The following is a 14520-nucleotide window of genomic DNA, read 5'->3' as shown; positions in this document are numbered from 1 at the left end:
GAGAGAGAGAGAGAGAGAGAGAGAGAGAGAGTTAGATGAACGGTTGTGGGAAATGGTGGGGTGCGGTCGGTTTGGCTGCTGCGTGAAGTCAGACCTGCTGAGAGAGTTTACCCCTAAGTAACCTAGTGTCTGTCAATGCTGCAGCCCGTTCCCCAGTCTATCTCTCCGTCAGTCTGTCAGTTTATCTCTCAGTCAGTCAGTGAGTTTATCTCTCAGTCAATCAGTCAGTCAGTCAGTCAGTCAGTCAGTCCGTCAGTCAGTCAGTTTATCTCTCAGTCAGTCAGTCTGTTAATTATCTCGATCATTTTATCTCTCAGTCAGTCCGTCAGCCTGTTAATTCTCTCAGTCAGTTTATCTCTCCATCAGTCAGTCAGTTTATCTTTCTGTAAATCAGTCATATATCACTCAATCAGTGAGTCAATTCATTTCTCAGTCAATTCATGTCAGTCAGTGAGTCAATTTATATCTCAGACAATCAGTCAGTCTATCTCTCAGTCAGTCAGTTTATCTCTCAGTCAGTCAGTCAGTCAGTTGACCTCTCCGTCAATCAATCGTTTAATTCCCTCAGTCAGTCAGTTAGTTTATCTCCCAGTCAGTCAGTCAAGGAAAAAGAGGCAGAGGTAGACCGACAATATCTTACATAAAAAAACTAGAACAGACAGGCCATGGGGAAAGGTTGGGACAATAAAGGTTATTGAAGAGCATCTGGGCAGAGAAATGAGACAAGTAAACATTTACCCAGAACGCAGGCTATTTGTCAGTATGGTAGGGACTAACGTTTTCAACAGCCAATACTGGTGGGCGTTGGTATCCATGCTGGCCCGGTGAGCAAGGTCAAGGCCAAACACAACATCTGAAGTGAGTGTGTGTGTGTGTGTGTTTATGTGTGTGTCTGTGGGTGTGTTTATGTGTCTGTGTATATTTATGTGTGTGTATGTGTGTGTGTGCGTATGGATGAGTGTGTGTGTATGTGTGTGAGTGCAGCGTGAATGCGGGTGAGTGTGTGTGTGTGTATGTGTGTGTGTGTGTCAGGGTGAATGCGTGTGGTTGTGTACGTGTGCGCGCGAGCATGCGTGTGTGTGTGTGTGCGTACAGGTGTGTGTGTGTGTGCATGTGTGTGTGTGTGTGTGTGTGTGTGTGTGTGTGTGTGTGTGTGTGTGTGTGTGTGTGTGTCAGGGTGGGGATGGTACATGAGGTTGACAACCCTTTCTTGAGGATAATTTGGAAGTCCTAACCAGAATCTTATCATTCAGACCTTAAAAAAGGCAGAAATGCAAAGGATATCACCTAGTGAGTCCATTTTTTCAGTTCCAGTTTTTTCCTCAACCAAAGACACACAAAGATCACTAAACCGGTACTTTATTCACCATTTCTCTCTGGACGTGGTTTCTTTCTGTACTGCTGAGGAACATATTATCAGCCACTTCTGGGTAAATGTTTACTTGTCAATAATTGGGAATAAACACTCCAAGACATTCTCACCAATAACAGGCGCTTCAGGGCGTCCAAGTTGAGCTCATAACTCGAATTCAGGGCTTCCAACTTGAGCTCATGACTAGCTTTAAGGTCGTCCAACTTGAGCTCATAACTGGCCGTCAACTTCTCCACCAAGTCGTGTGTCTGGTTTACACAAAATCTTCTGTTTTCCTCCACCGCTTGGCTCAGGACCTGTGCAGTGATGTCACAAAGAAGGGTTTGGATTGTTGTCCAGTTTTTGTTTGAGTAAGAGTTTTACAGCACTTGCAACACCGATAGTAACACACAAAAAATTGAAGGAGAGATAGGGACAATAGATATTTGATAGGAAAGAAGGAGGAGAGATAAGGAAGATGGATGTTTGATGGGAGAGAAGGAGGAGAGATAAGGAAGATAGATGTTAGATAGGAGAGAAGGGGGAGAGATAAGGAAGATAAATGTTTGATAGGAAAGAAGGATGAGAGATAAGGAAGATAGATGTTTGATAGGAGAGAAGGGGGAGAGATAAGGAAGATAGATGTTCGATAGAACTTTGTCTCTTAGCAACACAGCCCTTGAGTAAAATCTAGATTCCAGACTGACTGAATGCCCAATGCGGTGGAGTGAATCGAACAGGTCTCAACAAATCACAAAGTTACTGTGGGGACAAAATAATTAAGGGAGAGGCACGCCCTTGGATGACGTCACAAGGTTCCGCGGGAACATAGGTGGAGATCGTCTGAGAGACTCACTGAGAGATTCAGTCGCAGACGAGACAGGGACAAGGCAACATCTATCTGGGACGGGGGCCCCGTGACAGGCCCGACTCATCGGACCGCCAGGTAACTTTACAAATATAGAGTTACTGAAATCATCTTAAAGTTTTGTTCATTTGTCTTGCTTTTGATGAAAACAATAGATATCTATCTCAAATAAAAGTCGAGATACATCCAAAGAAGCGGGTGGGGGGTCACCTGGTAAAATTTGCCAGAAAATGGCCGCCAAAATTTGGTGACTTCCACTAAAAGCTGGAGTGTCCTTGGAAACCACTAATTTACATTTTTTGTGATCAAACTTTTTCAGTTAAAAACCAACATAAAATTATTCTTTAAAAAAGACATATTATATATATACATGTATATATTAATATGTTTTTTGAGCCACTTAAAAGAAAAAAGGATAAAAATAACAGAAGGGGTGAGAAAATGTCGGTTTCTTTGACTTCCTTACTTTGATGAGCGCCAGATTATAGCACAATGGTGCAACGTTATATCATTATTTAGATTATTTCTATCATTAATAGAAGTAGCAGTACTAGCAGTACTTTCATTATAATCATCGTTATCATCATCATCAATATTACTATTATTACTAAACTGCTTTTGACTTTCCAACTTGGACTCCCATCCCGCCTCCAGTGTTTCTACGGTTCCTTCCATCTCTGATCGTAGTTGATCAAGTCCCTCTGTGATATTCTCCATTGTGTGGCTCAGGACCTGTACAGTGACATCACTCTTAAAGGTCAAGAACAACGGTAGACTTTTCTGCCACACGACATTCTCCCTACAAACATAATAATAATAATAATAATTGCATTTATATAGCGCATATCCATGCTCAAGAGCTTGCTCTATGCGCTTCACAACTATTATTACCCCAGCAGACCCTCTGAAAACACTCAGAAACATTCTCAGCTTCCGTGGAAGCATACAGTGCAAGCTGCGGATTTCACGCGCTCAAACACTATCAAACTGACAAGATCTTTCACTGTCTATAGCTGGGTACCCATTTCCACCTGGGTGAAGTGAGGAAAATTTGTGCAAAGTGCCTTTCCCAAGGACAAAACGTCGGGCCCCTGACGGGATTCGAACCCACAACCTTACGGTTGCGAGTCCGAGAGCCTAACCACTAGGCTAATCACATCACAACTCTTTCAAACCAACAGTATTGCTATTTGCAAATTAAGCCATACCAGGCTTTTCATGTAACGGAGACTATGTAAGAAACTGAAAACACAAACTCAGATTTTTTTCCAACTAGCATAATAACATGGTAGTCACAAAACCTAATATTTCCGTTTGTAAAAATTCTGTTTTAATATTTCCATCCTGGCTTATTTTCTCTGAGGGTATGATAAGAATCTTTTGTAAAAGTCTAGCACCTCTTTCAAAACTACAGTCAAACCTGAGTAAGACGGCCACCCATTGTCAAGGAGAAAAGTGGCCGTATAAGACAGGTGGACATCTTAGGCAGGACTGATCAAGATGAAGAAAATGAACCATTCCCATCTGAGGTCCCAATCGAAAGTAGCCGCATTATTGCTGTTTTTGTTGTTGGTGGTGGTGGTTTGTATTTTGTTTGTAATTTTTATTTTGTTGCTGATTTTGTATTAGGGCGACAATAAAACGAAAAGTATCAGACGAGGAAGACCGAGTACTATGTTACAACAAACACACGGGTCGCCACAGCTCGGAGAACGAGCGACGCTTCTGTCACAAGTTCATGTTGACGTCCTTTGTTACTTTGTTACAGACTGGGTAAACATTGACCACTCATCTCACTTACGATTAGTGTTAGAGTTCTCGGTGGGGCTTATGGGTTATGAGGGATCAAACGCTTACCTCACCAGCAGCTAAAAATAGTTGGTACCTATTGGTCAACAGTGGGAGGGGCCTACGCAACATGATCGGTTGGAGGGACTACCTAACAACAACAACAACGTCAGGTAATTGAATTATGACGGCTCGCCCATAACGTCAGGGGCAAATGCACAATTTATGACAAAATGTAATGGAGTCACTAAGGTGGTCGTCTAAGACAGGTGTTGTTGCTTAGCGTGATAGGGGTTGTGTGTTAAAATATGGTGGCCGCGACCGCGTTGGACAGGTGCCCGTTTTACACAGTTAAATTATATAGAAAAAACGCAAGGGGGAAATGGAAAGTGTCCGCTTGTACAGGTGGCCGTCTTATAGAGGTGGCTGTCAGGGCAGGTTTGACTGTACGTCTAATTTTTAAAGACAAGATCTCCCAATCTAACGTACATCTCCAGTAAGATTTTGCCAAGTGAAAGTAGAGAGAGTAAAAATCCCCAAACAAGTCAGTTCAACAATGTCTGGCCGGTGATTCCAACCAGGGCCATGGTCAGTGTAGTCCAGTATGATACCAACTGAGGTAACAGTGCGCCCGGCCTGTGAGGGAAATGTGTTCAAACACTCCAAAGAAAGGATCAGTTCTTTTCCTTATCTTCCTCCTTCATCTAATCCCCCTCCTCCTCCTCCCTTTTCTTGTTCTTCTTTCCATTATCAGTGCTCTACTGGCGCTCAAAAGAAAGAAACCAGTCATTGATAGTGTATAAAATCTACTCTTTTGAGTCTTTATACTTTTCCTTTCACATGAGTAATACTAAGTAGTCTAAAAAGTAGATCATGCTGTAAAAAGAACATTTTGTTACTTCAGTTAGTGCTAAGAGCACCAACAGTATAAAATAGAAAATTGGCATTTTTTCTCCGATAACTTTTAGGATTTTTTCTATTCTATTCTTTGATTTTTTTTTTAAGTTTAGGTTTTTGTAGATCAATACCGCAATAACATTTGCGACGTAATGTGGTGAAATCAGGCGCACTGTTAGAATAATGAAATCGAAGAAACCGGCATTGCTCTGACCATTGTGCAATTGTTTTTTAACTTTGCTTTTTGGCTCAACAAACTTTATGTCCATTTAAAAGAAGGATATTTCTGAGTGGACTTTACAGACAAAAATTGATAAAAGGCACAAAAAATGTAAATTTGCAGTCTCCAAAGACACAACACCTTTGGGAGTCAACAAATGTTGGCGGTCATTTTCTCGTTAATTTTACCACTAACACTAGGCAACCCCCACTTCTCTTAGTATATGTGTGTGTGTGTATATATATATATATAGCACAGTCAAACCAAGAGAGCCTAATAAAATGATGATGCATAAGAGGACAACACAACTCAGTCAATATATATATATATATATGTGAGTCAGCAAGGTGGAATCAGGCTCTCGTCAAAATAATCAAAGTGAAGAAACTTGCATTTTTCCGCAGGTTCGTGAATAAAAATTTTTTATTTTTTATTTGGCTCAACACCTTTCATGCCCATTAATGAACTCATTTCAGTGTGGATTTTTCTTAAAAACATTGATTAAAGGCACAAAAATTGTAAATTTTCAGTTACCACGGACTCTTAAGCTAAAGAAATAACTAATCTTTGGCTGCCATTTTCTCTCGCAAATATCTCAACTTGTATTCAAGATAAATGGATATAATTTTCATCAAAATAAAGACACGTGAACAAGCTTTAAGATGATACCAATAACTCTACATGCCCAAAAAATTGACGAGAGCCTGATTCCACCACGCTGTCTCACATATATATATATATATATATATATAAAATCTCATTGTATCACACCCCCCCCCCCCCCCACTTGTAACGCCAGTCCCACTTACCGTCAGGTTTTGCCAATGCACGAAAAGAATCCCCTATATGAACATAGTATTTGCGCCTTTACACCGCCATCAGCCAACTGTCTCAGTTGTACGGTCCTTATTAAACTGCTGTAAAATTTACCCTGTTATACCGCCAGTGAACAGGCCGCCAGAACTACGCAGTACACACAAGGCTACACACGGTGCACGGCACATCCACTCGGTGGTGGCTTGATAATATTACTCCACACACAAGTCTCTCCGAGCAAGGACAAGATCTAGATCAAATGCTTTTCGCCAATTTACTCCATCCCTGCCCATCCCACCTCCCCATCCTTGTCTTGCAGATTTCAGGTAAAATGGGTACATCTACAGTGATGTAGTAGTGTGTTGCAAGCGAGAACAATACAATGTGTAATGTAGAAGAGTACAATCAAAACAAAACATAACTTTGTAATTCAACATGAAAATTTGCTCCCCGCGAGATGTGCTGATTATGAAAATGCTATTACATTTAGGCTATTTAGGCTAGGTCAATATTTTTAAAAAAATTGGAATGAAAAGTTTAAGTCGCCTGCAGAAACTGGAAGGAACGCCGCCACTTCGACACCCCCCGGCAAAATATCTGGCACTGCCAGATATCAGCCCGAAATAACTTACAGGCTGGGGTATGCCCGAGCGGCTTTTATTCAGCGAAGACTCACGCTCAAGTCTAAGTGCCAGAAGGTTGGGCTGTTAGTGCTACATGTATTTAACAGAGTACATGAAAACCTTGGTGTACCGTCAGCCCCCCTGTACCGCCAACTGCATGTTCGTCCCAAGGTAGGTGGTATAACGAGGTTTGACTGCATATATGTATATATATATATATGAAAACTTGTATTCAAGACAGATTTGTAATTTTAAAATCAAAAGCATGACAAATGAACAAGCTTTAAGTTGATATGAATACACCTCTATATTATATATCCAATAACTGATGAGCGCCTGATTCCACCGCAGCGTGACACATTTGATCATTGTCCCCCCAAGAAAGATAGCAGACATAACTCGACATCAGAGAAATCGAGCCATTGACACACTTCACGTGTTTCTCCTGTTGCCAAGACATTAAATTTCAGTTTCCTGCTGAAACTGAAAGTCCTGGCACCAGCAAAAACGTGCAGAGCGTGCTGATGGCAGGATTTTTCTCCTGTTTGAGTCAGACCTACTATCTCTTTTGGGAGACAATGATAAAAGGTTATTGCTGTTTTCAATATAAACAAAGACCTAAACTTCATAAAATACAAAGAATATTTTTAATCTGCCAGTTCTCTGTTTTTCGATCTGGGTGCAGTGAACACTATCTTAAGCACCAAAATGTTGTTTTTATAACGTGACTATTCAGAGTACTTTGTACTACTAATGTGAAAGGAAAACCATAAAAACTCAAAACGTTAGATTTTTTTTTTTAAACAAACAAAAAGTGGCAGCTTTCTTTTGATCGTCAGCATATCATAATAAATTATATCATCATTATAATTATTATTGTAATTGTTATTTTTGTTACCGGCATAACTGGAGTGGCGATAAGGCTCAGCACTATCACATGCAGAAGACCTGAGTTCAATTCCCTAGTGGGGAGAAATTATTGTCAAGGATCTTTGTCTTTCTGCTGGAACGTTGTACCCCTCACAGCATGGGATTGGAACCCTGCCTCCTGAACCATCTAAACTGTTTCAATTTGAGCGTCAAAAACACATACATAGACCTGCATGTGAGCCTCAACCAGATTGTCTGAAAATTTTGCGCAACCCCCCCCCCCCCCCAAGAGCTTTTGTGGGGTCATAAGGAAGGACTTCCGAGTAACGAGCGACCACCCCAACAAACACAACAAAGAAGAGACCTAACCCTACCCCTACCCCAAAAAAGAACCCGCAACGAGCCTCATGTGAAAAGGCCAGCAAAAGTCCAAAATGAAAAACATTTTTAAAATTAAAAAACCACACTCCAAAACAAACAAGGCTTACAAGGAGCATAATGGCCTACATCTACATATATTGCTAGATCTATAATAATAGGGTTTGATACAATAACACAATAGATTCTAGAATTGGAATATGAATCCTCCATATAGATCTAGATTCTAGTAAACTAAATAAATCTAGATCTAAATTAATTAATTTTTGTGTTTTAACATCATTTTTTAAACTTTGTTTTGGTCAATTTGATCGTCCACACCGATAGACAGTATTCAAAAAGAGACAGAGAGAGAGAGAAGAGGGGAGGAGTTGATCTTGCGAGAACTTCCGGGCGGGTGAGAATAGCCACTTTCAATAAATAAATAATTCACGCACCTGATGAAATGCCTTTTACCAACATTAATATTACAGCACAACCTATGATAGGGTTTGACAAAATAGAATTGGAATATGAATCCTCCATTGAGGTCTATAATGATCTATATAAATCTAGATCTAGATCTAGATTCTATTATCTAAGTGAGTCGGACTGGAATGGATCTACACGATCTGAACAATTGAATTTGTCAACAAAACGAAATTGAAAATGGCCGCTCGAGCACGAAACTGAAAGTAGATAATTTAGGTCGTCGTCCTTTTTCGTATTGGCATTTCTACTCAGGTTCCGACAATTATGTCGGAAACGCCGACGTCGGCAGTCGGTGGTCGGCACGAAAACGAAAGTGCCGACAAAGCCGGCGGGAGAAAAGGGGGACGCTGGCAGTCGGCCAGGCCTCGCACTTCGCACATTGACTGATATAGGTGGGCCTAGCGATAGCATCGGCCGCCTCGCGGGTCGCGTCGCGATTGTCGGATTTCAGACGATTGTCGGCAAACATGCAGGTCTACACATACATTAAAAAAATAACATTATCGTTTTTATCATCAGTACCATTCTTTAGGGTCACTCTTCTTATTATTGTTATTTTTTTACCATTACTCTTTTATTACTCACCTCAAACTTGGACTCCCATCCCGCCTCCAGCATCTCTACGCTTCCTTCCGTCCCTGATCGTAGTTGATCAAGTCCCTCTGTGACGTTCTCCATTGTGTGGCTCAGAACCTGTACAGTGACATCACTCTTAAAGGTCAAGAACAACGGAAGACTTTTCTGCCACATGACATTCTCCCTAAAAACAAAGCTAATCACATCACAACTCTTTCAAACCAATGTTAGTTGCCAAATTCCAAGTATGAAACAGATGGCTTTTTCGGTGACAAAGCATTTCTGGAAACTTCCAGTACAACTTTAGGCATCAGTCTAACATAATAGTTGAAAAAATCTGCCCAACTTTCCGGTTTTCTGGATACGCTATACCTGGGGAAATGTTTATTGGTCAATATTGTGGAACAAACACTTGGAGAAAGATTCTCACCTCTATCTGGCTCTCCAACTTGCTCTGCAACTCAGCTTCAACCACCTCTATGGTTTCCGTGGCATTTGCTAGCACGTCTTGCGTCTGTTTCAGACACTGCAGTTTGTATTCCTCCATCTTGTAGCTCAGGGTCTGTATGGTGACGATCTTACGCGTAATTAAAATGGGCAGGCTTTTGTGCCACATTACATTTTCTTGCGCCGTCAAACTAATGACATCACAACGGTACTGGCCAAGAGTACCGTTGGTCGCCACTGGCCAGGTAAGCCGTAGAAACCTACTGGCAATGGTGCCGCTACTGGCCTCCGCCAGCACGTTATTAGACTTTGTTCGGAGATCATTGCCTCTGTCACTAACTTCGGCCACGCTGTTCCATTCGTCAGCCTCAAATTTCAAGATTCTGATCCTGACAATCTCAGAGACTACAGTCAGGGGATAAACGTTGACGCATTTCAAAGATATATTTTTTGTTTTGCCGACCTCCACTTCGTCATTCGTGACCTTGAGCACCCATGCATGGGCAGACAGGAGCAGAGCTGCTGTCAGTACAATGGTGACGGACATCCCGTTCATCAAGCCCATTCTTACTCTGGTCCCAAAGTTCGCTAGCTTGCTTGGACAGGAATTCTGTGGGATGTATTGAGGAAATACAACAACATACATTGAAGGAAACTTTTGGATTGTACAAATTTTAGGCACCATGATAAGAGATCCTAGAAGCAAACTATTATTAGAACTTTTTTAAGTTAGCGCCAGCCACAACTATGCTTGGAGGAATATCGTTTGTAAACAGTGAAATCTCAAAAATAGGCAAAGACAGTGACGGTCCGTTCTCTTAATCTGGGGATTCTTACATGTGGCCATATCTATACACAGGCGAAATTGTCAAGGCAGACATTGAACTGGAACTGTTAAGGATTTATTTTATTTCTACAGGCACAAGCCATCATTAAAACGTACCCATTAACGATTTATTCATAGAGGCACCAGCCTTCCATTGAGACAGTAACCATTAACGATTTATTCATAGAGGCACCAGCCTTCCAATGAGACAGTAACCATTAACGATTTATTCATAGAGGCACAAGCCTTCAAATGTACTGTAACCATTAACCATTTATTCATAAAGGCACCAGCCTTCCAATGAGACAGTAACCATTAACGATTTATTCATAGAGGCACCAGCCTTCAAATGTACTGTAACCATTAACCATTTATTCATAGAGGCACCAGCCTTCGAATGGACTGTAACCATTAACGATTTATTCATAGAGGCACCAGCCTTCCAATGGACTGTAACCATTAACGATTTATTCATAGAGGCACCAGCCTTTGAATGGACTGTAACCATTAACGATTTATTCATAGAGGCAACAGCCTTCCAATGGACTGTAACCATTAACGATTTATTCATAGAAGCACCAGCCTTCCATCACTAGCTGCTGTTTTAGCCACAGCCAGACATTGTACAGAGAGGTTCTTGTTTTGAGCAGTGTCAGAATAATTTTTGTTTAATATTAAAAATGAAGAAATAGGAAGTGATCATTTGTACAAGTGATTGTCTTAGACAGGAGGCCGTTGGAGCAGGTTCAACTGTACTTTCAAACATTGGTCCTTTCCTGGAGGAGACGCACTTTTCCCTTTCGTCAACCAGCCACCTCCCAAATCGTCAGCCACCTCCCAACCTTTGACACGAGTCAAACTTCCATCTATTTATAGGTAGTTAAATCTACCGGAACATGTATTAGGCGAAGTGATACTGTGCAATGATAGTCCATCATGACGTCCGTTCCGACTTCCGACCCTTGTTCCTAAATATTTCCAGCATTTATGAAAAATTTTTCGATTATGATGATAACAGAACAACTAAGTTGAGTTGACCTTGCCGGGGGCAAAGTAAACTATGTCGACCAATGAGATTGCGCGTAGCGATCACGCACTCTCGGCTTGCTGGGGGAAGAGGTGTTAGTGTTGGGAAGAGGCCACAGCTGTTGATTTTGTGCGATGTGATTTTCTAAAAAAAATTTCTAGATCTAGATATTTAAATTTAGATCTACCACCCCCCCCTGCATTTTAAATCACTAATACATTAAAAAAAATAAACAACAACTTCAAAGTCAAAGCAACTCTACAAATTAGGCCTATAATTTATGGAACTGTTGGTCAGTCGGGAGGAGGAAAAGAGAAAAAAAAAACTGTCCGGGACCGGAATCGAACCGCTCCAAAAGTCATTACTCGACATCAAACGCAGACGCGCTATCAAATCAGCTATCAGAATTTCCGAGAAATTTGTGTAGATTAAGCATAATATACATGTCATAGACACTTCCATCTTTGGTGCCATGCGGTTGTCTATACTTAGATGTAGTCGGAGGGGTATCCTGGTCTGACGTCAAACAAGATGGGCGCCTTACCTAAAAATAGTTTGCATCATTTCTACTTTTAATCGCATGTGGTGGGAACTAGAAAAAGCGCCGACGTCTAAATCTAGATCTAATTATAATATCTAGATCTAGATCTAGATCTAGCTAGAGATCAAGATCTAATCAACCTATTGTCCGCACGTAGAGAACTATGAGTGCGTAGTTAGGCTAGGCGTGCGTAGTAACCACGGGCCCAGACGGGTGGTCCGGTAAAGTACAATCCAGCCGAAAGCTGTAGATCTAGGCCTAGGTGATCTATAAAAGTTAGATCAGAGTGTTGCCGTGCCATCCTGTAGGCAGCCATGTTTGTTTACGTTTTGTGTATTGAAAATGAAAAATACGAAAGCGGAAGTCGTCCATGTACGAATGACGTACGGTGTCGATTTCTCACTTTAACCCAAACGGTGTAGTAGGGCCTACAAAATTTGACGACCAAAAAATTTGACATAAATAAATTTGACTACCGTTAGACGCCAGCACGGCATGTCTTGAATTTGCTAGTGCTGTGTCATTTTGAGGAAGCTAACCTTCATCGATGCGTTGAAGTGTGACGTTACTTCTATTGAAAATCCGTGTGAGAGCGTTTTATTTTTAAATTCTTATTGTTTTTCTATAGCCTATAGGAACTCCATCAAAAACATTCACTTTTCAATGTTCTTGTTGGCTACTGTCTCTCTATTAGCCCAGTATAATGTTAGTGTAAGGAAAATGGACAATCTTGTCAAAGAAAAGATATCTCTGTACTTAGAATGCTACTCACCTTTGTCGTCTTTCGTTGACCGGTTCACGTGAACAAAGTGCCGCAGGTTTCAACGCAACAGCTCCCTTGCACGTCGTTGTACCAGAGAGATAATATAATAATAATAATATATAACATTTATAGAGCGCATTTCCAAAAAAAGTAGCTCAATGCGCTTTACATTGGAATACCCATTTTTCAAAAACCTTTCTTACTACTTCCTTTCTTCTCACGCAATATACATTAATGCACACACACACACACACATACACACACACACACACACACACACACACACACACACACACACACACACACACACACACAGAGAGACTATTTTCATCCAGACATAGGAAAAGAACAAATATAATGAAAGCTAACGTTAAAAGCTTATGAAGGATAGGCCTGTAGGAACAGAAAATGTTTAAGATGTCTTTTGAAGCTATCAAGTGTTCTTATTTGTCTTAGTTTCATGGGTAATCTGTTCCACATAAATGGACCAAGATATGAGAAAGATCTCTCTCCATATGATTTGTATGATTTTACAGGTGTCACAAGTAGGGTGTTATCGTTCGATGATCTTAGGTTTCTCCCTGGTTTATATATACTGATAAGCTCTTGCAGATAAAAAGGAGCAGTTTTATTTACACATTTGAAACACATGACGCAGATTTTAAATATTATTCGTTCTTTTACAGGGAGCCAATGCAGTTCTTTTAATAATGGAGTGACATGGTCTCGTTTTTTAGATCTTGTTATCAGTCTAGCGGCATTGTTTTGAATTACTTGTAAACGATTCAAATATTTGTTGTTCAGACCTGCTAGGAGTGAGTTACAATAGTCTAATCTAGATAGGATAAGAGATGTTACCAGTGTTTTTGTGGTCTCTTCGCTTAAGTACTTTCGAACTAGGCCTATCCTTCTCAGCTGAAAATAAAGGGATTTGGACAGAGATCCTACAAACGAGCCCATTGATAAGTGGTGGTCAATATATACACCGAGATTCCTGACAACTTCTTTACTAGATGTCATATGCCCATATAAATCAAAGTTGACACTTTCCAGATCTTTATTTAATCGTGGATTTTTTATAAGAATGATGTCTGTCTTTTCTTCGTTTAGTTTCAATTTGTTTACTGTCATCCACTTTTTGATTTCATAAAAACATTGTTTAGTGATGGAAATCATGTTTGGTAGATCTTGAATGGTGCCATTAACATACATTTGGGAATCATCGGCATAAAAATGATAATTCAATCCATGATTTTGTAAAATGCTTGCTAAGGGCTGTGTATATAGTGTAAAGAGCACTGGTCCAAGAACGGACCCCTGTGGAACTCCATAATCGAGCCTGACCTGCTTTGAAAAGCTATTTTTAATTTGCACTGACTGAACTCTTTCTAGTAAAAATGACTTAAACCATGAAAGCACAGTACCCGATAAGCCAAATGAGCGCTCAAGTCTTGTGAGTAGAATAGCATGGTCAATTGTGTCAAAAGCTGCGGACAGATCCAAAAGAGTTAAAAGACAGATGTTTTTGCTATCAATGGAATCCAATAAATCAGACGTTACTTTTAAAAGCGCAGTTTCGGTACTATGATGAGTTTTATAGGCAGATTGGTAAATTTCCTCAAGACCATTTTTTCTCATGTGAGACAAAACTTGACTTAAAACAATCTTCTCTAGAATTTTTGAGACAAATTGCAAATTCGAAACTGGTCGATAGTTTTTAAATTCATTTTTATCAAGCCCGGGTTTTTTCAATAAAGGTTTTACAATAGCTTGTTTGAAAGTATTAGGTACTGTGCCAGTGGCAAGTGACATATTCACTATCTGAGTAATGTGAGGTTCGTTTATAAAGGATATGGACAGTGGAACATTTTTTCCAAAAACTGCGCTCCAAAATCTGACGAAACAGCACTTGGCAATAACACTACGAATTATGAAAACATTTGTGCAACGTAGTGTTTTTCCTGGGGGATGGGGGTCATTTTTGGGGGTTGGGGTGGGGTGGGATGGGGGGAAGAGAGACTGCGAACTGGGCTAAGAAGAACAGGATATTATATAATC

General features: G+C 40.5%; 1 protein-coding gene across 2 annotated transcripts; it reads right to left on the bottom strand.

The window, feature by feature from the left end:
• Nucleotides 1-1153: 1153 nt before the first annotated feature.
• LOC101845554 lies at nt 1154-12020 on the bottom strand. Of its 2 annotated transcripts, XM_035970347.1 has the most exons (5): nt 11840-12020; nt 9289-9915; nt 8868-8975; nt 2833-2951; nt 1578-1668 (listed from the first exon to the last, which is right to left on the bottom strand). In XM_035970347.1, exons 2-5 carry the CDS (start codon nt 9868-9870, stop codon nt 1662-1664), a joined length of 816 nt encoding a protein of 271 aa, XP_035826240.1. In that variant the 5' UTR covers nt 9871-9915; nt 11840-12020; the 3' UTR covers nt 1578-1661. The 2 variants fall into 2 exon arrangements, with proteins under 2 accessions (XP_005100735.1, XP_035826240.1); XM_005100678.3 differs by lacking the exon at nt 2833-2951 and having other exon boundaries at nt 1154-1668.
• Nucleotides 12021-14520: the final 2500 nt, after the last annotated feature.

Source organism: Aplysia californica, unplaced genomic scaffold (genome assembly GCF_000002075.1).
Source record: "Aplysia californica isolate F4 #8 unplaced genomic scaffold, AplCal3.0 scaffold00256, whole genome shotgun sequence".
Lineage (NCBI taxonomy): Eukaryota > Metazoa > Mollusca > Gastropoda > Aplysiida > Aplysiidae > Aplysia > Aplysia californica.
Note: the sequence above shows the minus strand (reverse complement) of the source record. Positions and strands in the feature narration are given on the sequence as shown.